The sequence below is a fragment of the Hemicordylus capensis genome, chromosome 13, assembly GCF_027244095.1.
Source record: "Hemicordylus capensis ecotype Gifberg chromosome 13, rHemCap1.1.pri, whole genome shotgun sequence".
In the NCBI taxonomy this organism is placed as follows: Eukaryota; Metazoa; Chordata; class Lepidosauria; order Squamata; family Cordylidae; genus Hemicordylus; species Hemicordylus capensis.
In genome coordinates, this window is record NC_069669.1 from 1,004,755 (window position 1) to 1,028,832 (window position 24,078).

At 57.2% G+C, this 24,078-nt stretch overlaps 1 protein-coding gene across 8 annotated transcripts in view; it reads right to left on the reverse strand.

The window, feature by feature from the left end:
- Positions 1-1,797: 1,797 nt before the first annotated feature.
- Positions 1,798-24,078, reverse strand: part of GRID2IP (Grid2 interacting protein) — a 41,954-nt gene continuing 19,673 nt past the window's right edge. For 3 of the 8 annotated variants that reach the window (XM_053275672.1, XM_053275673.1, XM_053275668.1), the window contains 17 exons: positions 23,887-23,981; positions 21,090-21,273; positions 20,524-20,681; positions 18,031-18,138; positions 17,241-17,341; positions 17,007-17,124; positions 16,050-16,375; positions 14,882-15,319; positions 13,609-13,696; positions 12,268-12,345; positions 11,376-11,572; positions 10,360-10,515; positions 6,843-6,929; positions 6,204-6,333; positions 4,506-4,624; positions 3,817-3,981; positions 1,798-2,897 (listed from right to left, as the gene is read on the reverse strand). In XM_053275672.1, coding sequence (XP_053131647.1) covers positions 2,820-2,897; positions 3,817-3,981; positions 4,506-4,624; positions 6,204-6,333; positions 6,843-6,929; positions 10,360-10,515; positions 11,376-11,572; positions 12,268-12,345; positions 13,609-13,696; positions 14,882-15,319; positions 16,050-16,375; positions 17,007-17,124; positions 17,241-17,341; positions 18,031-18,138; positions 20,524-20,681; positions 21,090-21,273; positions 23,887-23,981 — 2,626 coding nt within the window. In that variant the 3' untranslated portion in view covers positions 1,798-2,819. Of the gene's footprint in view, positions 2,898-3,816; positions 3,982-4,505; positions 4,625-6,203; positions 6,334-6,842; positions 6,930-10,359; positions 10,516-11,375; positions 11,573-12,267; positions 12,358-13,608; positions 13,697-14,881; positions 15,320-16,049; positions 16,376-17,006; positions 17,125-17,240; positions 17,342-18,030; positions 18,139-20,523; positions 20,682-21,089; positions 21,274-23,886; positions 23,982-24,078 lie in introns of all 8 variants that reach the window. The other 5 variants (XM_053275671.1, XM_053275666.1, XM_053275667.1 and 2 more) reach the window with 4 other exon arrangements.

A 24,078-nucleotide genomic window follows, 5' to 3' on the forward strand; every position in this document is an offset into this window, starting at 1 on the left:
GCCAGGGTGCCATCGCCCTCACCCTTCTCCTCCTCGCGAGGCAGCCCTTCTCTTGCGGCAAGGTGGGGGCCGGCATCGTTGAGTCTCTTCGTAAGATGTTGACAGGACCCTGTTAAAAGCGCCCCCCCCCGCCCCAGTGAACGGAGATGTCCTGTTGGCTACTTTTGTTCTGTTTCTATCCCACCTCTTCCCAGAGGCTTGGGGCAAGCAACAGCGGGTCATTTTTTGGGGGGGGGGGAAACCCCAACAAAATACATAATGAAATTAAAATCCCCACATATCTCCCTAATGCTGGCTGGTTGATGCCCGCCCCTACTGGACGTGCCAGAAATCATTTCATGCCGAGAGTTTTAAGGGAAACAATCCAACGAAACGTGTGCATGTGTTGGGGCAGAGAGCAAACGGAGGTTGCTTTCCATTGACACAGATTTTAAAAGCAATCAATGAGTGGGTGACCTGGCTGGCAGGTGAACTGTTAATGATCAGCCCCTCAAGGCCAAAAGGCTGAGTTTGCATTATCAACAAAGACCCACGTGCTCTCGAGACAACAGGAGGAGACCTCAGCCATGGCAGGATAACACATGGGCAGGAGATGCCAAGCCCATGGCTGATCACAGAAGTTGCCCGTCTTGGATCCAGGGCATCTGGGGCCAATCCCTGCTCACTGGGCCAAGAGGCACCTTTTTAATGTGGTGATCCTCTTTATTGAGCAGGGGGAGAGCAACTGGCCCTCTCCGTCCCCAGCATGGCATCCCTCCAGTGGCTGTTGCTGGTGTCTATCTGATGTTGCTTTTTTGATTGTGAGCCCTTTGGGGACAGGGATCCATCTTATTTATGTATTATTTCTCTGTGTAAACCGCCCTGAGCCATTTTTGGAAGGGCGGTATGGAAATCAAATCAATAAGAAATAAATAAATAATAATAATGTTGTTGTTTGGCCACAAGGTTGCTTCAACCCTAGAGACCATGGAATTGAAACGGAGGCTCCCCCTGCAGCACTTAAAACAGCCCTATGTTATCCAGCAATGGGCTGCCTCATGGCCAAGAACCTCCCATCACATTTACTCAACAATTCTTTCCAGCAAAGGTCCTTCCCAAAAGGAAGTTTACGTTTCTGCCATGCAGGTCCTGCCCTATCACGGTTTCCTGCTGATAATCATTTTTTGTTTGCTTTAATTTGTTCTGTTTGATTGTACACTGCCCAGAGACGACACAGGTTTGGGGTGGTATATATGTTAAATAAAATAAATAAAATAAATGTGGCTGGAGGATTAATGAGGATTGCCCCTTAAATAGCTTCTGCTTAATTTATCCAATGTCCGTTTCTGTTCCTGCTGGAAAGGTGAGCGGAGACTCTAATTCCTGGTTTCCTTGCTTCCCCCCTCCCCCTTTTCATTGTTATAGTGAAATAGTATGAGTTAATGAGAGGCAATCAGTGATTCAAGCAACTGGCAGGAAGGGGCCATGAAAGAATTAAGAGGCTCTTCATCACTCCAACAGGAAGCCGTGAAATGGGCTGGCTCCACAAAGAGGGCATTTTGGAAAGCAGAGGCGCTCTGGAAAGCCTCAACAGTGCACTGCCTGTGCACACTGGAGAGAATAGAGCTGTTGTGTGTGCGGGGAGGGGGTCACCCCAAATCAGGTCTGACAAAACCCAGGAGGATGGCACAGAAAACCCAGGATGCAACTGTTTGGCAAAGACGTTGTCTGGCTTCTCCGTAAAACGGAGGGAGAATTAAGATGTCCATGCCAGAAGGGCTAGTGTGGAACCAGCTCAGAGACAGTGTCAAAGGGATGTCAAGTTGCCTGTAGCAGACTTTGCTGCAAGGAGGGTGTAGCTTTATTGTGCGGGGGGTGGGGGGGGAGGGAGCACAGAGAGAGGGGTCTGGGCATATGTATGGACACAGCTCTCAAGGGAAGCTCCTCCTCGGGCTTTGAGAAGCTTCACCAGACAATGCCAGCTGGAGACCACAGAGAGGTTGGCGTCCTCCTCCGTGCTGCCTTGTCAGGGTACAAAAGCGGGCAAAAGGAGGCAGCCGTCATGACCCTCCCCATCGTGAAAGGCAGCTCTCGGGAAAGGTAGATGTTCTGTAGGACAGAGAGTGGCATCGACCGCTGCACACTGAGACAGGCTGCCGAGGGAAGCCGGAGTGGGTGGATCACACAAGGGCGGAACAAGCTGGCACTTGAAGCACTGGAGGAGGCGCCCACGGTTGGCAGCTGGGGATGGGCAGAGCTGGAACTCAATGCACTGGGTGGTGGCAAGTCCGTGGTGGTTTCGGCCAGGATCGCAATGCAGCTGCTTCCTCTGGAGTTGCATGGAGAGAAACGGTGGGGTGGGGCTGGGGGGTACCTTGCCTCTGGCAGGGATGTGGGCAGAGCTCAAAGGAGGCCCTGGACTGAATTCCCAGCAGAACCGTCAGAAAGGCCCTTCAAACAGGGAGGGGGGCGGTTGGTCTGCCTTGCTGCGTTTTGAGCCACAGCTCTGGGGTTTGCTGGGCCCCAGGAATGCCAGTCCTGAGAGCAAAGCTTCTGTCCCTTGTGGAGTCCGTGGAAACTGGGGGCGGCTGGTGGGGGATGCTGCAGACGAGGGCACTGCCTGAGTTGCTCGCTCAGGCCCAGCACCAGAGACGCTTCCGAGGGGCCTCTTCTCCAGCCCCTGCCTGAGCCCCAGATCACCCTCCGGGCTCCGGCGGCGGCGGTGGCTGATCCAGGCAGAGGGGCCACCAGCCCTGTCTTCACCGCCAGCCTGGACCAGGTCCAATTGCACTTGGTTGGCAAGAAAGCACCAGTGCCCAACGCTGCCCTGAGCCGCCCCCTCACCAGGCCAGAGGCGGGGTCGCCCGGGGGGGGCTGCTGTGCGGGGGCTCTCCGGCCTGCACGTCGCTGAAGGCCCGCTGCAGGGAGAGAGGGAGGCAGAGTGAGGAGAGAGGGCAGGACACCCCACAGACAGGCTGTGAGGGCAGGAGGCCTTTCCAGGGGCCTCCATCCTTGATGTGCAGCCAGCCACGAGAGAGAGCGAGAGGGGCTCTGTCCAAAGGAGAAGGGGCAGCTCCACCCCCAGGGCAAAGGGGCCACCCCAATGCCACGTGGCCCTGGATCTCGCCACAAGCCCAACACAAACCTCCCCAGAGTGAATTGTGATGATGGAGCGAGCTGCAGGTCTGAAGAAGGTGGCCGAGGAGGAGGACCCGCTTGGCCAGAGGCTCGGCCCTCGCCCCTCTCCCGGTCGGGGCCAGCTCTCAGAACTGCTCCGCTGCTCACGGCCGGACAATTCCTTCCTCCGTTTGTCTGAAGAGCTGGCCGGGCCACCACACGCTGCCTCGTGCTTGTGCCAAATCAAGCATTTGTTCCCAACAGGGGAAAGTATCCAGCTATGAGCAGCACAATCCGATGCAATAGCCAGAACCCAGCTCTCGCTCCTCGGAAGGGAATGTACGGATCACACCTGTGCCTGCAGCTGCCTTCAGGAGCCGCACAGGGAGCAAAGCACGTCCCTCTCGGACTGCCCCACGTGACCTCCAGCCTCATGTCCGGGACACCTTCTAGATGGGCATCCGTAGTACCCAGGGCCTGAGCAAGATCATGGCCTGCTCTTCTGTAGCCTTGCCCAGGCGCAAGACAGTGACATCGGCGGCAAAGAAGACCCCTGCCCTCTTCCAAGGCGGCTGAGCCAAACTTTACAGGTAGAGCCAAACATGATCTCAACCAGGCAGCAATCCCTCCCCCCCCCCACATCAGGACACGAGGAAGCAAACCACCCCTGGCTGACACTTGCAAGGAGACCAGGCCACCCACCAACCAGGAGGAGCTCACCTCAAACTTGCTCATGAACTCCGCAAAAATGCCAAAGAACGCTTCGGAGGTGGTGACCTTGGAGTCTTCTCCAAAGAAGGACAGGACTTTGCCGAACTCTTCCATGGCCTTGTGCTGAAGGTCGCTCAGGGACGCGATGGTGGGGTGGGCGCTCTCCAGGAAGGCCTCGAGAGGGAGCGCTAAGGATCAACTCCGCCGCTGTTGGGGTTTAGCCGGGAGGGGGAGGCTTGTGCTTTGCCAACACGGAGGAAGAGAACCACTAAAGTCTGCAGGAAGGAACCTGAGGCTGTCGGATACACTTTTATCTGGTAGATTGCGTGAGCCCTTTGGGGACAGGGTTGTTCTTTCTCTATGGAAACTGCTTTGAGCACTTTTTGTTGAAAAGCAGAAGAATTAATAAGTAATAATAATAATAATTAATTAATATAACTAATACTTGTGATTAAAGTCCAGCAACAGCTGGAAAGCCTCAGGCTGCCCACCCCGGCCCAAAAGCATAAGTTCCTGCTGCTACTCTGGCCCTCTGGCCTTCCGCCTGCAGTTGAGACAGGGAGGTGAGAGGGGCAGGAGCCGGTCCTCTTTGGATCCTGCCTTTCTTCTTGTGATGGGGGTGGTGGGAGGGGGGCAACATTCATGGGTCGGCTGCAGCCGCTCTTTGCCCTTCACTGGCCCTTTCAACCAAAGGATACGTCCATCACAGCCGCAAACCTGTCTTCGGAGGAATCCACCATCTTCTGGCAGGCGATCTCAATCTCGCTGACAGTGGTGTGAAGGTCATGGAGGTCAGCGGTTAATGTCCTGTGATTCACTAAGGGAAAGACAGTGCGAGGAAAAGAGGATTCTGACCCAGCTCCTTCTCCTCCCATCGTGGAGAATCCCACACTGGCCTGTAAGCCAGTGTCCAGAGCCTCCCAAGTGACACTGCTCGCCTACAAGGGGTCTACCGTGTGAAACACAGACGTGTTGCATCGCACTGAGAGGGAGAGAAAGGCCAGGAGTCCCGTGCACGGCTGTGGACAGAGGGAGCTGCTTTCTGCTGAGCCACGTTATTGGTCCATCAAGCCCCATGTGGTCTACTCTGACTGGCAGCAGCTCTCCGAGGTCTTGTTGGGTCAAGAAGGATCTTTCCCATCACCTCAGATGCCAAGTGCTGAGCCTGGGACTTTCTGCCTGCAAAGCTCGGCCACCAAGCTCTGACTCACCCTGATAAGAAGGATTGTCCCTCTTCCAGCCTCACGTTCTCTCACAACACTAGAACCAGCAGTCACCCCATGAAACTGAAAACTGGGAATTTTAGGGCCGATAAAATGAAGTACTTTTTCACACAGCGCATAGTTGCCCCTGCTAACTGAGCAAAGAGGCACCTTCCAAAGTGGTGATTCTCTTCTGTTTCGCAGGGGGAGAGCAACTGGCCCTCTCTAACCCCAGCACAGCATCCCTCCAGTGACTGTTGCTGGTCTCTACCTTACGTTTCTTTTTCGATTGTGAGCCTTTGGGGACAGGGACTTGTTTATTATTATTTATTTTTCTATGTAAACCACTTTGCAAACTTTGTTGAAAAGCGGTATATAAATATCAGTAGTAGTAGTAGTAGTAGTTTTAACCTATGGAATTCTCTGCCTCAAGATGTGGTAACAGCAACTAGCCTGTATGGCTTTAAAAGGAGCTTAGAAAAATTCATGGAGGAGAGGTCTATCAATGGCTTGTGAGTCTGGGGGCTAGACCTCTCCATACCAGTTGCAGGAGAACCACCACAGGGAAGAGGGCATGCACATAACTCTTGCAGAGGGATCTGGTGGGCCACTGTGTGGAACAGGATGCTAAACTGGATAGGCCTCCTTGGGCCTGATCCAGCAAGGCTCTTCTCCTGTTCTTCTGAGATTCATTTGTAACTGAAAATGCCAGGGACCAAAGTGCATCCCTGCAAAGCCTCTGCTCTTTCACTGACCTGTTGAACCTTCCCTAGCTGTGTCACCAGCAGAGTGGATGCCCTGAGCAAAGGGGTCACAGAGCAACTGCTTTCTATGACTCAGACGAGTGAGGCAAGTTACACATTACAGGGAAAGAGAGAAGGGGAAATCCGGGGAATAGATTTCTCCTTTTTTATATTCCTGGTGGCATTTAGTAAGATGTTTCCTGATTTACAACTCAGCCTCTCTGCCAGGGAGGGAACTTGGAGCTTTCTGCCCTTCCCAGAGCGGCTCCATCACCGAAGGGGAATATCTTGCAGTGCTCACACATCAGGTCTCCCATTCACATGCAACCAGGGTGGACCCTGCTTAGCTAAGGGGACAAGTCCTGCTTGCTCCCACCAGACCAGCTCTCCTCCCATTGTTTCCCTACAGAGCCAGGTGATGGCAGCAGACACTCCATTCGGGGTGGCTCACCTTTGGCAGCATGTGGCACCGTGGGCAGGTCCTTGGCAAACCCCAGGAGTTCTGGGAAATGTTGGCTCAGTGATTTGGCAAGAATGTGCAGGAAAGTGGATTTCCCGTCCACGGTCTTGGTTGTGTTCAGCTGCAGACAAGCAAAGCAGAACCAGTCAGTGGGACTCTGAGCCACCAAGTGCCCGACTGAGGGGTGCTCAGCCTGGGAACGTAGCCGGCTCGGCATCGGCATTGTGGGGAGATGTCTGACCTTTGTGGCTGCAGCAGGGGGCAGCTTGGAAGCATGCGCCCTGCTTGGACGCACAGGTGTGTGCTGGTCACATTAAACACATGAAATAAATACATGTGTTGTATTGCATTGTAGCCATCTCTCTCTCTCTCTCTCTCCCTAAACTGCTTTGGAAACTTTGTTGAAAAGCAGTATATAAATAGTCACCGCCGTCATAGTAATGTATTTATATCCCATTAAGTGGCTTACCATTCCAATCCACAAAAAGCCCAATACTGTCATGAGTCTGGGCAAGGGGTCCCCAAGAGTTGTTGTGCCCCAACATCATCGGCAGGGAATCCAAGGCTGGGAACCCCCTGCCGCTTTAAGCTACACACACACACTCCCAAGGAAGGTCTGACGCCAGGTACCTCCGTGAGGAAGTTGATTTTAAAGCCGGTGGTTTTGTTGGTCTTGGGCTGCCCGTGGTTCAGGTAGTTGCCCATGGCCAGCACGAACTGCAAAGAGGGAACAACAGATAAAGCAGCTTCTTTGCAGCCACTGTGGGAGGCAGGAAGCAGCAGCACGGGATGGGCCCCTGCTTGCTCTGGTCCGGGGGCCACCGACTCCAGCTCCCGCCCAAAGACACCACTTGCCCCACCCACCTCCCCGCCAGATCAGCATCTGCAACTCGGACCCCCGGGATCAGCCCCCAAGCTCCCCCAGCCTCGGCATTTCCTGATGACCCGGCATGTGCACAGACATGCATTTGCAGGGCTGAGGGGAGGAGAGGTGGTGGCCCCAACAGAGGTGCCAGCCAACAGCAGTCATGGACAGGCAGGGATGCTAGTCTAGTGGCTCGTCCTCATGAGCCAGGGGGCCGCCCAAGGAAGCCCAGCTGCCTCGGCTCCCCAGCAAGAGCTTGGGTGGCTCTCCTCTCTTCCACCCCCGCCTGAGAGCCACGCTGCCTGCAGGCTGGCCACTCACCAGGTGGAGCTGCATGGCTAACCGTGTGGCTCTCAGACAGGGAGGGAAGGAAGGAAAGAAGGAAGAGAGGGGCCACCCGGGTTTCTGCTGGGAAGCAGAGGCAGTTGTGCCTCCTTGGGCGCCCCCCGGGCTCGACTGTTTGGGTGGTCTGGGGGCCATGGCTACCTGAGCAGGAGGGAAAGAGGCTCTAAGAGGTTGGAGGGCTTGGCAGGGGGTCTGGAGGAGGGGTCCCCAACATTGCGTCATCCCCAGATGTGGATGGGCCAGGTGGCCATGGCTGAAGGCCATTGCGGCTACGGGTGAGGGGAGTCCCAAGCCAGCAACTTCTGGGGGCCCAAAGTGGGAAACCCGGAGCTGCCCCAGAGAGGGGCTCAAGGAGGACCCTTCGCTCCGTGGTGCTTTCCATGCAGGAGGCCCCAGGCTCCATCCGGGGGCGGGAAAGGGCCTCTCTCTGCCTAAGGCCCTGGGATGCTGCTGCTGCCTGCCAGAGCAGCCAACCTCTGCTCCCTAAACAAGGGGAGACTCAGTCGCTCAGCAGCAGAGCACCTGCTCTACGGGCAGATGGTCTCTCTCTCTCTGCTGCAGTCCCTGGAGAGCCAGTCGGAGCTAGAAGGGCCAGGGCCCCATCCACAAACGGGGCCCAAAGAGGCCACCCCGACCGGCCACCTCAGCTCTTTCCAACTCTGCCTGCCCAGCATTGCTTTGCGGCACTGGGCAGCGCTTCCCATCAGGAAGGCAGGTTCTGGACCTGGCCCTGGCCCTACACACACACACACACACACACACACACCTCTTCTCCCCCCGACCCCCCACACACACTGGGTCAAAGATGAGCTGCGGGCCACAAGTCACGGGAGCAGAGGCTCCCCCCAGGCAGCGGCCGGCCTCCAGCCCCCAGAGGGGCACGTTTCGCTCGTAACCCGGAGTTAATTGGTAGCCAGCGAATGCCTCTGCCTCGTGGGGCAGGCGTCTTTCACGGCATCATTAACAGGAACAAAGTATCATTTAGAAATCCTTCTTGTCACGTCCTGCCTTGTTCTGCAGGGGCAAACGACACATTACGGGCCGGCGGATGTAATGATGCCCTCCTGGTGCCAGCTCCACATTCAAGGAAAGCCGCCCGGAGAGTCTGGGGTGGTTTTGAGGGGAAAGGCGGGGGGGGGGGAGGCCGGCTCACCCTTCCCTGCCAGCTGCCCTCCCACTCCCACTCCCTCCCCAGCTGCTTTCTCCGCAGGGGAGTTCAGCTTGTCCTATGGGCTGCAGAGATCATGTCCCCGACAGATCTGGGACTTGGACACACAGCAGGCTTTGCCACAAGTTTCCTGGGCGGCTTTACTGTGAACTCGAAGTTGTCCAAAAAAATTTGACGCAAATAGTGAATTGTTTTACCCTGGATAGAAATTGGGCTACGCTCTCACACGCAATGAAAAACTCGAATTGTGTGTGAACTGCTCCCCGATAACTTGCGGGGACTTGGGGGTAAATCTGGCTGGTATGTGAATGCACCCCTGCTCCATTCCGGAGGAGGAGATGCGAGTTGAAGGGCTTCCAAAGCCCCGTGTGAGCCACTCCCAAGAGAGGGAAATGACAGGAAGACCCTCGAAGGACCGGCTGGGCAGGCAGCAGAGGGGTTTTGCTCAGACCGCTCTCGCACGAGGCCTCATCCTCACTTGGGCTTCAGAAAGGGAAACAACAACAAGCGTCGTGGTGTGTGGAGGAGGTTTCTCCTGGGTGTACCTCAATGCAGGCATGAGAGCCAACAGGCTCATCCACCCGACCGCCAGCAAGCAAGAGGAGCGCCTGGCCAGGGCTGGAGAGCTGGCAGTCATGAGAACTCCACCTATGAAGGGAGGAGGAGGAGGAGGAGGGGAGCCTGGCAGTTGGGGGGGGGGAGGTGGGGGCTGGTTGGACGAGCACACCCGACCCCGATTCTGCCCCTCGCTTTATACCGACATTGCGGGGGGGGGGGGAAGCTCCCAGACCCAGCTCCCGCCTCCCACAAAATCAGACTTCCCTCCTTCTATCTTAATGTTTGGAGTGTTCACAACAACCGACCAAGGCACTTTCCTGACTAGCTGCTCAACAGCAGCAAAATGCCTCCACTCAGGCAAGTCGCATTCGGAACGCCAAGAGCAGGGGGAGCCGTCCCGTGGAAACTAAGAACCTGAGAAAACAGCAACTTTTTCACGCAGGATACACGACGTCCTAGCACTATATCGCAGCGATTAAATATGAAACAAGGCATTGGAAATGTCATTGGCACCCTGTCGCCAGCGTAGGGACTGTGGTGTCACAACACAGGAAGTGTGGAAGCACACTTCTGAGACCCGCCATGACCCCGTTGCAAGGTCTACTCTGGAAAGCGCCCAGGAGCGTGCTCTCCGACCCTGGCCGGGCCCTTCTGCTAACAAGCCCAACGTCTCGCCCCATCATGAACTCTTCAGTGCTTCCAGCTAGTGGGAGACATGCTCGCAATACTAGCAGTGGCCCCTTGCTGAATGTTGCATGGCCCACACGACGGCAGGCTGGCTGCAGCAACCTGTGCTTGCTTGCGTGGCTGGGATGGGGGCCTGGTCCACCCATACAGCAAGCCAAGGTGGGGATGAATTCTGAGGCCAACCACATGAGACTGCAGCTGGAGGGATCACATTTTTTAAATTCTCCCTTGCACCAAAGGTTCGCTGCAATAAGTAGCAGGGAACATGCTGAGCTTTCTCCCTATTATGCTAGTGTTCTACTTGCAGGGAATGTTTTATGTGGGGGAATAGTGTTTTTGGTTTTTTTTAAAAAGGCTCCCCCCATCCATGGTATGGAGTGGTGCAGCCTGCTTGACCTTCACTTCTGGGACAGGAGTAGACCAGGCCTTATACCAGGAACTGAGATGCCACCACAAATTCTGGTTTGGCAGGATGTGGCTGCCACCTAGAGGCTACTGCTAGCCACAGAAAGAGCTCTGCTGACCTCCAAGATCTTTGCCAGTTTCTTGCTGTTCTTCAGCTCCAGGGAGGCGCTGTAGATGCACTCATAGCTGGCCATGATCTCTTCAGTCTTCTCCTGCAAGGTGGTCTTGAAGTGGAGGCTGCGCAGCCGGGTTTTGTATTCAGGGACCAAAAGCATCTGGAAGACCAAAGGAGGACCAGGATGGGAAGGGCCAGCCCAGCAAGATGCAGCCAAAGTGGCCCCTTCCGGAGCGTCAGGGTTGTCAAGCCGGCCATGCTCTGGCTCTGCAGAACTTCACCAACACTTGCGAGCCATTGGCTTGAATAGGGCAAGGGAACCGGAACAACCCTTGGGCCACTTCTCAAAATGTCACCAAGTCCTGAAACACCCCAGGTTACATCGGTTTTCTAAACATATTCTATCTTATTGGCACCAGGTTCATGCCTCTGGGTGGGTGACCCTTGGCTGCCACACATGAGGCAGGAACGAAGGAGCGATATGTCGGCAGCGGAGGGGGGAATGTGGGGCGTAGATGGACAGTGGTGTGTGGGGAGGGGGGGGAAGTCGGGGAGATGAAGCCTGCACTTTTCCCATGGGAAAGCCCCTGGTCTGTGTGGACAGCCCGTAGGGACTCCAGTTTGTGTTTATCACACTTCCGTTTTTTGGTGTCAAGTGCTTGTGAAATGGTTGAGCTGTTTCTTGTGAGATGTGGGCATTTCTGGAGCGGAGAAGAACTAACTCCTTTGACTCCCCCAGGCAGAAACCGTTCTGCAGAGAGTATTCAGGCAGCAGCCACAGTCCAGGGTCTCTTGCAAAGACCTTGCCTGGCCTTGCTGTCAGAGAGCAGTTCTGGGGAAAGGAGGTGTGTTTGTCCCTGGGCGTTAGAATGGGACCCCTCCAATAACAGGTCAACGGCCGGCCCTCGGTGGGGCAAGTCGAGGCACCCAGGCCTCAGCTCTCTGACAACCTCCCTGCTGCCCATAATGCGGGATGGGAGTTCCTGCCTCCATGAGACACCGTTGCGCCTGTCGACTCACCTGCAGGACAAACTGGTCCGGCTCGCTCAGCTTGCTGGGGCTGCCCTGGTAGCTCTGGTACTGCTGCACCTCCTCTGCATCCGGCGCATAGAGCAGCAGCTGCTTGATGTGGGAGGCCTCCAGGCGGCCGCTCTCCATGCTCAGAAGGATTTGGCGTAGCTCAATGTGCGAGAGCTTGAGGTGGGCAATCAGGATGGCTGGGCAGAGGAGGAGGAACCCGTCAGGGTGGCCACTGGACACACCTCGGGGGGGCGGGGAGGTGCACAGAGCAGGCGCCAGCACGGACAGAAGCCTGAGCTGAGCCGAAAAGCCGTCCCCCTGATGCCGCCATCCCGCTTGGGGGGATTTTGCAGGCAGTGGCCCGAGGACAGGGTCTTCTTCTGCCCAGCAGGCGCTACAGAGTGAAGGCAGGCAGCCTCGCCCGCACTCTGCAGCCTCCCGGGGAGGACAGGGCACGCGGCAGCCCCGAGGCACTCCCAGCAGTGCCGCTGCCAAAAGAACGATGGAATTGGGGAGGGCAGCAGGTGAGCTGGGGGGCCGGCTCACGATCACTCCCCACCTCCTAGAGGCCACCAGTTCCAAGCCGGAAAGCTCTATGAGCCCATCTGGGCTGAACTCTCCAGAAGATGACCAGCTCTGGCCGAAGCACGGGCGCCACACGGCCCATGAAGGGGGCCCCCCAAGCCTTGCCGCGCGGCAGAGGACTGCTGCCCGTGGCTGCCTCCACACCCGGCACGATACCCCGGCACTGGCAGGCCAGCCTTGAACCCAAAGGGGGCTTGCCTGGTCTGCGGAGAGCCCTGGCCTCGCTGGTGCCCCCCCCTTTACCTTTCCACGCCTCTGAGCCCCTGGACCTGCTCTGAGTGCTGCCGGCGCCCAGGACGCTACTTACACGTGTTATAGGCCTTCTTGTGCGAGAGAATCTCAACCACGTCTTTCTTTTTAAAGGACTCTGGCAAGGGGCAGGGCTCTGGAAGAGAAACTGAAAGATGTAATCAGAGGTAAGGGTGGGGTTCGGAAGACTCCAGGAAGGAAGGCAAGGCGGGCGGGATGAAGGACGGGGAGAGCAGGGAGAGGCAGGGCTGTGGGGGGAGGCAACTGGAGCCACAAGGCTGGGGTGGGGCATGCTGGGCGGGGCAGGGGGGGTCCTTGCATCCCACACACAAGGAGTGCGCCCACTGCACCCCCAGGCGGGAGGGAGAGCAGGAGCTCGGCTGTAAAAGGCAAGACAAGACATGAGATCCCCAGGAAATCCCAGACAATGGAGAAGAATTGCCCCCGTGAAACACTGATGAATAAATGAAAAAGCACCGGTCCCAGGAGAGATCCCCGGGGGACCCCACTTCTTACTTCCCTCCATTGTGAAAACTCTCCATTGAGACCTACCCTCTGTTTCCTGTCTTTCAACCAGGCGCTGCTGCTCAGACCCCCACCCCTCCTCCCACAGAAAGGCAACCATGCAGCCATCTGGATGCAGGAGAAAAGCTCCAAGGTGAGGGGCATGCATGAGAGACAGCAGGGCAGAGAAGGAACCCCGAGCAGCCGCGGAAGGCAGGCCGGGAGGGGAACGCCACACAGCCCCTGGGTCAGCAGCAGCCAGAGGTGGGGAGCGACATTGCGCAGCCTGCTGTGATGTGCCAAGTAGGTCTCTTGGGCTGCATCCGCTCTCTCTCTCGGGAAGCAGCATCAGCAGCAAGATGCTCAGGTGCACATCAGTGCACACACACCCCACCCCCCGCCAGGGGTCAGGAAGGCACCCGAGTTCCACCCAGTTGGGCTGAAAAATCTTCCCTGGCCAGGACGGCTCCCCTCCCGCAGAGAGTGAGGTCTGGCCTCAGCCTTGCCCTGAGCCTCCACAAGGGGTGATCCCAAGCTGGGAGTGGGGTGAAGATTTTCACAGAGTGCAAAAACAAGGCCCTCCCCCCCCCCCCCGCCCCGGCACTCTCTCTCCAGCTGGAGAGGTGAGAAAGAAAAGCCCACCATGCATGGACTGACTCTCAGCAAGGGCAGAGCCAGAGCAGCCGCTGGGCTTTCTTTGGACCTTGGGGGTGGAGGGGAGGATTCACTTGGCCAGGGCAAGATGCTGGTGGCCTCTGCCTTTGGAGTGCCCTGAGCCAAGCCTGAGCTGCTCACGGTTCTCTCGTTTCCCTAGCAGACACCCCCAGGCCACCTCTGGGAGAGAGGAGCCCCCAGCACCATGAGGGGAACGGAGGCGGAGAAACGCAGGACTCACTTGCTGGCTTCTGGGTTCCAAAATGCAGCTCCAGGTCGAGGTACTTGACCATGTCGCTCAGCTTGTCGTAGTCCGAGTCCTCCCCGAGCTGCACAAAGGAGGACACAGTCACCGACCCAGCGGTCACCCAAGGCCAGGGCCAAACTCCCCCTTGGCATCCCCATCAAAGCCGTGTGCGGGAGAGAGAAGGGTTTCAAACCGAGCAACAGGTTTACCAAGAGTTATCATAAGTCCAGGAAAGAAAACCGCCTCATTAGACTTTGTGCCCTTAAGACTTTTTTGCAACAGATGGAGACAGAGGAGCACCAGCCAAGTCCGTTGTGCTGGACGGGACCTTTGAAATGGGAACCAGGTGCTCAAATCGGGCGGAGGATGTGATGGCATGGGCCTTTGTTCGGCTTAAAAACCCATTCCGGTTTCGTAGTGTAACTTCCCTCAAATCGAAAGCCAAATTTTGGCCTGGCCTTGGTGTACCTTTGTGGGTGTCCTATCTATTAGGAAACTTGCTCCTTTTGTTAGGAAAGCTGCTACTTGGAGGGAGAAGCGTTCAGCTTGGTTGCTGGTTTAGCTTTGTAAGAGGCAACTCATGTGACTTGGGTGTTAGTTGAGCTTTGTTAGCGGAGACCAGGCTGCATGGCTCCTGGGAACATGCAGACTTCACCGCAATGCAAGCTTTTGTTTTCTGAACTTCAACTTAAGACCTAAAAACTACTGAGCCTCCTGTCCAACAGGCAGGAAGAATGGTATCTCACTCATGCAGTATAACCCTTGTGCTTTATTGGCCTGTTAACTGTCCAATGCTTTATATCTACTTAAATAAACTAGCTTTTGAGTGTTTTAAACTAGGATCTGGCTGGAAACATGCTCCATTCTGTCTCCCTACATGCCTGCTCTGGCCACACGCTCTGTGGGTGTCGACACCAACTCAATGGCACAACTTGACCTTCACATGGTCAGGAGCACCCGGCCCTTTTCTTGCTTTTACTGAGGTTGAAGGCCTCCAGACTGGAGGGGGGAAAGAGGGACACCCCATTCTGTTTGCCATAGCGCTCCTGGGGACACCCAAGAACACATGAAGCTGCTGCCGGATCCTGAGACCTCATTCAGGACTGCCTGCTCAGTTCCGTTCAGTGTTGTCTCCAGACCATCCGCCACAGACCCCTCACAGAAGAGCAAAAGGCCACGCAGGAAGCGGACACACTGGCCACAGCGGCGGAACTCTCTGCTCTGAGCCATGGCAGTCGCCCCGGGTGTCTGCCTTTGCCCCTCGTACCTGGCCCCAGATGGTGCCCTCGGAGTTCTCCACCTGCTCCCAGCGCAGGCGCTTGACGCTCATGTGGTTGGACTCGCTCCTGCGGTGGACGACGATGCCCCGAGGCACCAGTGGAGGCCCACAGGGCATGGGGGGAGGAGGGGGAGGCGGTGGGGGGGGAGGGGCCGGCTGGGGGTGGCCGCCGAGGGAGGGGTTGGGGTGGGGAGCAGGAGAAGAGGGCATCTTGGCAGGGGCTGCGCTGCTCCGAGGAGGCTCCTCCTTGGGCTCCTGGGAGGGCGGTGGGGGTGGGGGTGGGGGCGGGCTGATGGGGGGCGGCGGGATGTGGTCGGACAAGGTGGAGTAGGTCAAGGAGCTGCCCTCGCTGCTGCTGCTCAGGTCCTCGCTGGCACTGCTCCTGTCGTGGGTGACGTAGCTGCCCTGGTCATCCTGGAAACTCATCTGGGGCGAGAGAAGCAAGCAAGAGGCGAGAGCGCTTAGAGGGGGCAGCCCCAGAGAAGCCGGAGGACAGGAGGCTGAGGGAGGCCCCACCCCAGGAGAGGCGAAGGGCGTAGCGGGACACTCTTGCCGGCATGATGGGGTGTGTCAGCACTCCAGACGCAGGGGAAGGAGAGAAGGAGAGGGCTGCCTAGCCTTGAGTCCCCAGATGTCGTTGGACTACAACTCCCATCATCCCCAGCCACAGTGGCTGAAGGCTAATCAGAGATCCTGCTAAACTGCCCCTTCCGTCCTCATCTCTTTACGAATCAGCTGGACTTCTGAGTGGCGACAGGAATGCATGGATGGCAGAGTCCGCTTGGACCCTGCTTAGCAACCTGCAGATGTCACTGCCGGCCACATAGTGGTCCTCAGAGACCACATGGCAAGCAAGCCATTTCCCTGACTTCCCTGACGCATTCTTCCAGCGGCCTCTTGGAAATTCAGCGTGTTCCTTTGGGCTGTCCTCGGATTTCCTGGTTCTTTCCTCGGAAAGAACCGAGGCAGATCAGTGGTCACTGCCGGTCATCTCAGTATGCCCCAAACGTCCTACTTGCAAGAACAGTTCTCCTTGGCCAATCCTCCCAGCCTCCAGAAAACTAGGATTAGGGGGGGCAATCTTCTGGGTCAGAGAGCGCAGATCTCAGGCGAGCTCCGGCCCCCGGCCCTCCTGCCAGCGTGCGCACTGACTCACCTCCTCGTAGTCATTCTCAGGGGTGAGGAAATCGTCCACGATGGTGATCCTGTGTCCCAGCTGCTCACTCAGAGCATCCAGGAAGCGGTCCGTGTCCCGGCTGCGGGGTGGGCGTGAAAACGTGAAGAGCTTCTTCCTCCGAGAGAGCGGGCTGAGCGTGTAGTCCGCGTGCTTGGGGGAGGGGGAGGGGCTGCTGTCCAGGCTGACGTAGGGGTTGGACTCCGTGCTGCTGGGAGAGGGCAGGCCGCCAGGCGGGTGGTAATAGCACGGCTGGCCAGGTGGGAGGGCGTTCTGCCAGGAGATGGTCATCCCCGCCTTCCGTGCGCCTGCAGAGGGTGCAGAAGGAGGCGGGCTGGGCATGGGGTGGCCATCGTTCGGAAGCTAGGCAGGTCTGGGTCTGGATGGGAGGCCACTGGGAACTCACCCCCACCCCGGGTACCAGAGGCGGGTGCCATTGTGCAAACGGGTTCAAAGAACCCAGGCCGCCAATGGGAAAGGCCACTGAAGCCCGTAAGGGGCCATGGCTCGGGCTCCGGAGAGTCCAGAATGAGCTCTCCCCATCCATTTCAGGCAGCATTTGCTGCCTGACAGCCTTTACTTCCCTTTCTCTCCCTCCAGCGAGGGAGAGAAAGGAAAATAAATGCTGTCAGGCAGCAAGCGCTGCCTGAAATGGACGGGGGAGAGCTCGCTTGGACACCCCGCTTGCACGTGACGTCACGTGCATGGGAGCGTGGCCCAGGCTCCGGGATCTCAGACAGAGAGCGAAAGAGGCCTTTCCCAGCTCGGCTACCTGAGATCCTTCAGCTGGAGATGCTAACAGGGACTGATCCTGAGACTCCTGCATGCAAAGCAGGTGCTCTGCTTTGAGCCGGTGCCCCAGGGAGAGCTCTGTGCGCCAGCCCCCTCCCAAGCAGAACTCACCAAATGCCTCTCCAGCCAAGACAGGGAGGAGTTTACCTGCGGGGTTTCCTTGCTCTGGGACTGGAGGTGATGCCCGGTGCACAGATAAGTTGCCCAGCTTGCCTCGAAAGCCAGTGGTCAGTCGGGTTTCCAGTTCTGCGTAGACAGCTGACATCTGCAGGCAGAAGGAAGCTGACGCTCGGGTGCCCAGCCAGCCGCTTCTCCCCCCACCCACCCCCACCCACCCCACTGGCCCTCTTCCCTCACAGGCCAGCTGGCAAAGTGGCTCACCATATGGGGGTTGGGCGTCTCCGGAAGGGAAGTCCCATCACCCGCCTGCCTCTCCCCAGGAGCTAAACGGACTGGCACCTCACCGGCCTCGCTGGGACCTGCTGGGGAGAGAGGCGGGGTTGCTGCACAGATCAACGCAGAGAAGGAGCCCTGCGGGCAAAGGCATCGCTCTCATCGCTACGGCTGCTCAGAGAGGCAGGCAGGCAAGCAGGAGGCTGCGTGAACGCTCCGTCTCAGACTCGCTTTGGACCCCGCTTTGGACCCCTGCCCAAGGGAGATCTCCTGCCCGAGGACAGGCTTATTGGCTCGGGGAGTCATCTCACTGGCTAGGCTCAGAGGTGCAGCACCTAGGCAATTTTGGAGCCTGGACCTCAAGGCCTTTGGAGGCCCCACTGCCCTTCCCGTTGCAAGTTTAGCATCATTTTCCAACACACGGGTTCTTGAGGGCACAAACCACACCGCCCAGGACAGACTAAAGAGGCTGTGGGGTCCCCGGGGGGGGTGGAGGAGGCCCTGGACTTTGGTCCCAAAGTCCCCAAGTCCAGGGTCCCGAAGTCCAGGGATGAGAGAGCCTCTGGCTAGGCTACTCCCAAGGAGAGGGGGTGGGGGCAGGGTGGAGGAGCAACTCTCAGCTCCTGCCCAGGAAGCCTCTCTCCGCTTCATCCCCACCTCAAGTCTCTGGAGGGGGAGCTGGTGGAGGGTTGGGGCTAGGAATGAGACAGCCGTGGAGGCAGGCAGGGAACACAAACACCCCCCACCCTGCCTGTCCGGGCCCCATGTCGCCACCTACCCCCAGCTCCACCGCCGTCCTCAAGGCTGTGGGTGCCGACACTTCCCCTGCAGGCTGGGGCCGCCCGGACAGAGCTGCGGGGCCGCTCCTTGGCCTCGGGATCGGCTGCTGCGGGGAGGCAGAGGCAGCCCTTCAGCTCCTGAGCCTGCAGGGGCCCCGGGAGCCCGACTCCTGGGCTGGGGGGTCCCTCCCCCGGGAGCTTTGCAACGGGGCCATTTGCTCATCAGCCACTCAGGCCTTCAGCTCCTTGGAGGGAGGGTGGGATGAAACCCGGGGAGGGGGCATCCCTGCAGGGGCTAGGCGCTGAGCAGAGCAGCCTCCCTCGGCCATGCTCCGGAGGGGCCAGGGTCACGCGGCCTGGCTCTCCCTACCCCCTCGGCCCTTCATGGCTGCAGCCAGTTCAGCCTCGTTGACAGGTTTCCTGCATCGGCTCATGACTTGCTCTGTCTCTTCCCTCTATCTTGGGAGCTGCCTTCAGAGTCAGACCTTTGGTCCATCATCCAGCCAAGTGCAACCTCTACTGACGGGCAGTGGGGCTCCCAGGGCCGGGCTCCCGAGTCCCAGCCAGCACCACAGGGACTCTGAACCGGCCACCTTCTGAGGAGCGGTGGGTGCTCCTGGGGAACCGCGGAAGCCAGCTGCCTTCTACTGAGTCAGACCCTTGGTTCGCCTTGTTTTGCACGGCCTTCTCTGGCTGGCAGCAGCTCTTCAGCGTCTCAGCCAGGAGGCTCTTCCCCAGCCCGGTCTGGAGATGCGGCCAGGGAAGTGGAATCCTCCTGGAAGTGCTGCTCTCCCACCACAGAGCTAAAGCTCTGAAACCAGACAGGCAGCCAGAACCTCCCCATCTCTGGCTGTTTTGAAGTGGCTTTCGGAAAGGCATCTTTTCTATCAGGCCTTGAGCTGATAACTTTTTAAAGTTTTATTGAAATGGTTGTTGGGTTTTGATTGTAAAGAACCCAGAGATTTCCGAGGGGCAGGATAGCAATGCGGGATCAATGGATAAAGCCTCTTCCCTGCTTTGCCTAGTGGGGAAGGGTCCAGGAGCACCCAGAGAGCAGCTCTGAATGCTCTGGCCGGCTGGAGCGGCTGCTGCTGCTGCTGCCCACAAATGCCTTTTGCTCTCTCTTGGAAAGCGGGGCTTTAAAACAGAGGAGGACAAGCGCCCACCCAAAAGCCACCTCTTCTGCCCCAAGCGGGGCCGGCATTTAAACTGCTCTCTGGCCTACGGATAATCTCATTGGCGTAAACACAGGCATTTAATTGTAAATAACCGTCCCCAAGCCCAAGATTAAAACCTTTCATTCTAAATTTACCCTCTGCTTTGGCTGTCGGAGGGAGGTGAAGCCCACAAATCCCCCAACATACACAGCTGGTGCTGCAGTTGCTACAGCAACCACAGAAAGCCACTCTCGGGGAAGAAGGAGGTGGGAGCCCTTCTTCCCGGCAGGGATCCGGGTGATGTGTTAATGCCACCCTGCTGCTCTCTGTAGCCCTGACACCTTCCCCGAAAGAGGCCTTGGCAGCTGCTTTCTCTGCCTGCCTGCCAGCCGGCTGCTTCCACTAAGCCTGGAGATGTTGGGCACCCCGGAGTGGCCCCCGGGTATCAGCCACCCATGTGCGTGGCTTGCGCAGGACGGAGCCGCACTTCACGGAGGCTCTCCTTGCACCTGCTGGCGCTTCTGATGCTGTCTCCGTGCCCCGTAGCTGGCCTGTCCTTCCTTTTGCCCACTTGCGGATATTTTAAGCTGCTCAGCAGCATCCAAGTGGACAGAAGGAATGGCCTTCTTCTACACAGAGCCTCCTAGACTCCCCCTCCCACCCCATGTTGTTGGACTACAACTCCCATAATTGTAGCCTGACCTCCCTTCCTGAGAGCAGCCTGGCACACACTGGCCCTTAGTGTCTTAAAAGGACCCATGAGCTGCCGGGGAGCAAGCAGGCAGCGCCCACCAGGAGGTGATTCACACTTGGCTTCAGGCTTCGGGGTAAATGTTGAGCGAAGCCACTTCGAAGTACACTCGCGGCATTGAGAGAAGCAGCCCCTCCTCTCTGCTCTCGGGTGTTTCGTTTTCCCAAGTACACGTGGCAGGCGTCAGTTTTTTCCTTCCTAACCAATGGGAGTGAGTTGGGGGGGGAGGAGAGAGAGTCCCCCCCGCCCCCGCAGAGATAGATCTGCATTTCTGAAGAGACCATGCCTCTTATCATGCTAATGATTCTATGTCATCACCTCTCCCTGTTTGCTCTGGCGTTTTCAGAAAAAGTGGCTTAAAACCAGCATTTTAAAAATCTGGGTATACCTTGAGATAAGCTAGAATTCGCATCACAAAGCCCGACTTGTGTGGGGAGTGGGTCCAAGGATCTTGTCGGGAGTTTGGGGTAAGTTTGGCTGGTGTGTGAATGCACACACTCTCTCCTGGAGGAGATTCGGAGCAGGAGCCCCACATGTAAAGCCTCCGGGGGGTGGGGTTTCAGGGCCAGCAGCCAACGACTCACCTGCTGCCACAGTCTTGTAGCCCAGGAACCTGGCAATCTTCTGCTGACAGTGCTCTTGCTCCTCGTAGGTCAGCAGCTGGTAGATGAACTGCCAAATGACCTGCTTGGAGGGGGTGTCCAGGACTGGGTAGACGTCCACAATCAGGGTGTCGATATTCCTGGGCAGGCAAGAGAGGAGTGGGGGCAGAAAAGGGGTGTCAAACTCTTGGGCACGGTGCCTGTTCCCTGGACCCTGACTAGGGTCGCGACTCCTTGCCCCATCTCAGGACTGCCCTGGGCGAGGAGGAGAACTTCCTTCTGTCCGTCCTCGATCTCCTGCCGGTTTGATGGGATGGCCTCTGGCTCCAGCGTTGAAAGATTTCCCTCTCTCTCCAATTCCCCTCCATCCTGCGCAATGTTACAAGCCTCCGCCGTGCCCCTCACCCCCAGCCACTTCTTCTCCAAACTCATCAGTTCCACAGTGCCGGACGTGGGCTTCGTGGGCCTGGCAGACGGATGCTGCCGCAGGCCCTGAAAGGACTCTGGACCCCGCACCTGGCGAGAAGGCGGAGCCGCCAGCACGTTACCTGTGCTGGAAGAAGCTCTCCAGCGCTTTGCAGACGGTGTAGCGTTCAGGCGGCGTCAACAGGTGCTCCAGCTGCTGATGGAAGGTCCTCCCCTGGATCTTGATGCTGGAGGGCAGGATCTCTGCGACCCACTGCAAGGAGGTGAGTGCCGAGGAGGAGCTGCGGGCCTCAGAGGACTCGCCGTCTGCCGCACGGAACAGGCAGGAGGAGGAGAGGTCAGTGGCAAGGCGGATGGGGCAGCAGCTGACCCACCAAGGCACACTAGGGCCCTCCTACTACGCGATCTCTTTGGCACGTCTGTTCTGCACACAGTCGCCCAACGAAGCCAGAGTGTGCGTGTGGCAAGATGGCGTTTTCCAGCCACAACATCCTCTTTGCAGTCATCCCCGAGAGAGAGAAAGGACCACACCACCCAACAGGCTGCCATGTCCCCTCGTGTGCCCACGTTCCTTTTAAAACTGCCACTGCAGGTGCCCCCAATCAGGATTGAGACAGAAGCACAGGGAGGAGAGGCCTTTCCCCCTCATGCTGGAGTCCCAATGGAAACCACCTCCCCAAGTTGCGATTTGCTTTGAGAGGGAAGCAGTGTGCCCTCTAACAGGGATTCCCAGATGTTGTGGACTACAACTCCCAGAATCCCCAGCTTCAGTGGCTTTGGCTTGGGGGTTATAGACACTGTAGTCAGAGGGGAAATGACTTGACTAGCAAGCCAGAGGTTGCCAGTTCGAATCCCCGCTGGTGTGTTCCCCAGACTGTGGCAAACACCTCTATCGGGCAACAGCGATATAGGTAGGAAGATGCTGAAAGGCATCATCTCCTACTGCACAGAAGATGGCCATGGTCAACCCCTCCTGGATTCTACCCAAGACAACCACAGGGCTCTGTGGGCGCCAGGAGTCGACACCGACTCAACGGCACACTTTACCTTTAGTCAACAACATCTGGGAATCCCAGTGAGAGGGAACTGTCTTGAGCTGCAGATAAATTAACCCAAACTCCGCCCCCCCCCCGAAAAGTAGGTTTAGGAAGGACCTATCCTGGATGGCTCATAGATGGCAAGAAATCAAGCCAACTCTGAGCTGTGAATATCTGAATATCGATAGGGGAGAGAAAGAATCCATCTTCCATTACTGCCATGTTTATGCCAGGAAAAGGAAAGGCGACATTTCTGCCTGGCTTGTGAGGCCACACACTCCAAGTAGTAACTCTCCAGCACAGCCAAGCTGCAATTGGGGCAGATGAGCCCTTTGAGGTCATAGGAAGAGGAGGAGGAGGCTGAGCGGCAGCCTGTGGTTAACCTCGACACCTCTCGAAGAACGGCCGTCCGGAACACCCACAGCGATAAATCCGAGTTGGCATTCACCCCCGGTACGTTTAACTGGCATGCACAACACCCAGAGCTCTCCTCCCTGGCTTGAACGCTTCCTCAAGCCTCCTCTCAGGAGGGGTGGCATTTTCTTTAGCAGATCCACTTCTGCATGCGGAGTAAGACTCTCCCGAGCAAAAACCCCGGCTGAATTCTGCTGCCAGCAGCATTTGGTAGTTCAAATGTTCCCTTTTCCAACACTGGGATTAATCAGGGAGCTGATCACACTTAGCCACCCGCGGAACGGACGCATCTCCTTTCAAGCCTGATCCAGTATGTGATTTCTCTGCCCACCTCGATACTTAGAAAGCTGGATCTACGCAATATTCGGCCCTTCGTGAATAAACGAGTGACAGTAATTGCCACGGAAGAAAAGGTCACACAGGAAGAGACCTCTGCTTCATAACTTCCCACCCCAAAAGCTCCTGTGCCCCTTGGACCTGCTGGAAAGAGTCCAAACTCTCTTGGCTCCCCCTGCAGAACCCTGGGGAATGGAGTTTTGTGAGGGCCCGGAATGCTCTGTGATGGACCTTTCCAAGAAGAACTACAGTTCCCAGAAAGGGTCTCTTTCTTGTTGGGACCCCTCAGGCCAGAAGAAAGGGGAAGATCATGGGTGGGAGAGATCTTTTGCTTCCCAGCAAGGTGATCTGTGGGACAGAGAGAGGCAAAATGCTGACCATTCTAGAAGGCATCAGGAGTGAGGGTTGCCTCAGACGGGGGTTCCCAGCCCTCAGGCTCTGGCCCCAGAGGGATCAGCCTTCCTGAGCCTCCAGTCGGCTGACCTCCAAGGGCCAGTCATGGTGCACCAGGTGCTATAAAGCCCTGGCCTCAGAGCTCGCTCCTCGGTCGAAGCAACTTGTCTCCAGCATGAGAACTCTGCCTAAACACCTGGGCGCTTTCCAGATTAAACCCTACAACAGGGCCACTACAGATCTGCTAAGTGTACTTCCATATTTCCTGTGTTATAACACCGCAGCAGTTCCTGCGCTGACAGCAAGGGGCCGTTCACATTTCCGATGCCTTCTTTCAGATTTTATCTTTGCATTATGGTGCTATAACGTTGTATGTGTGTGGCAAAAAAGTAGCTGTATTTTCCCGTTGTGGGAGTTTGCAATTCTAGGGATCGTTTTCGATACGATCCTGCCAAGCCGAAGCATTTTTGCAGCGTGTTGCAGCGTATAATCTGGAAAGTGCCCTTTTCCTGATTGCTGCCTCCCTGTGACTACATACTTGCATCTGGCCCTCCAGAGCCTCTAATGCTGCCTTAGACCTGGACCTCTGCCTGTTCTGGACTGCACATGGGGGTGGACAGTCAGCTCCCTACCCCAGTCCTGCATCTCAGAACCTGAAGGCTTGGATCCTGACCCACTGGAGGCCCAACACATTCCAGAACCGAGATCAAACATCCCCGCTAATTGTTCATGAACGTACCCCCTGAGAAGCTGACGATGCCTTCTTCAACCACAAGAGTGGGCATGGCCCCGCTGCCCTGGAGCATGGACACCACCTTCTCGTGGGAACAGTTCCTGGAGAGCAGAAAGCAGAAGCCACGGCATTTCAGGGGCAGGAACGGCACAAGGAACACCCTGAAGGAAACGGTTCTGCATGGACAGGGCTGGGGGG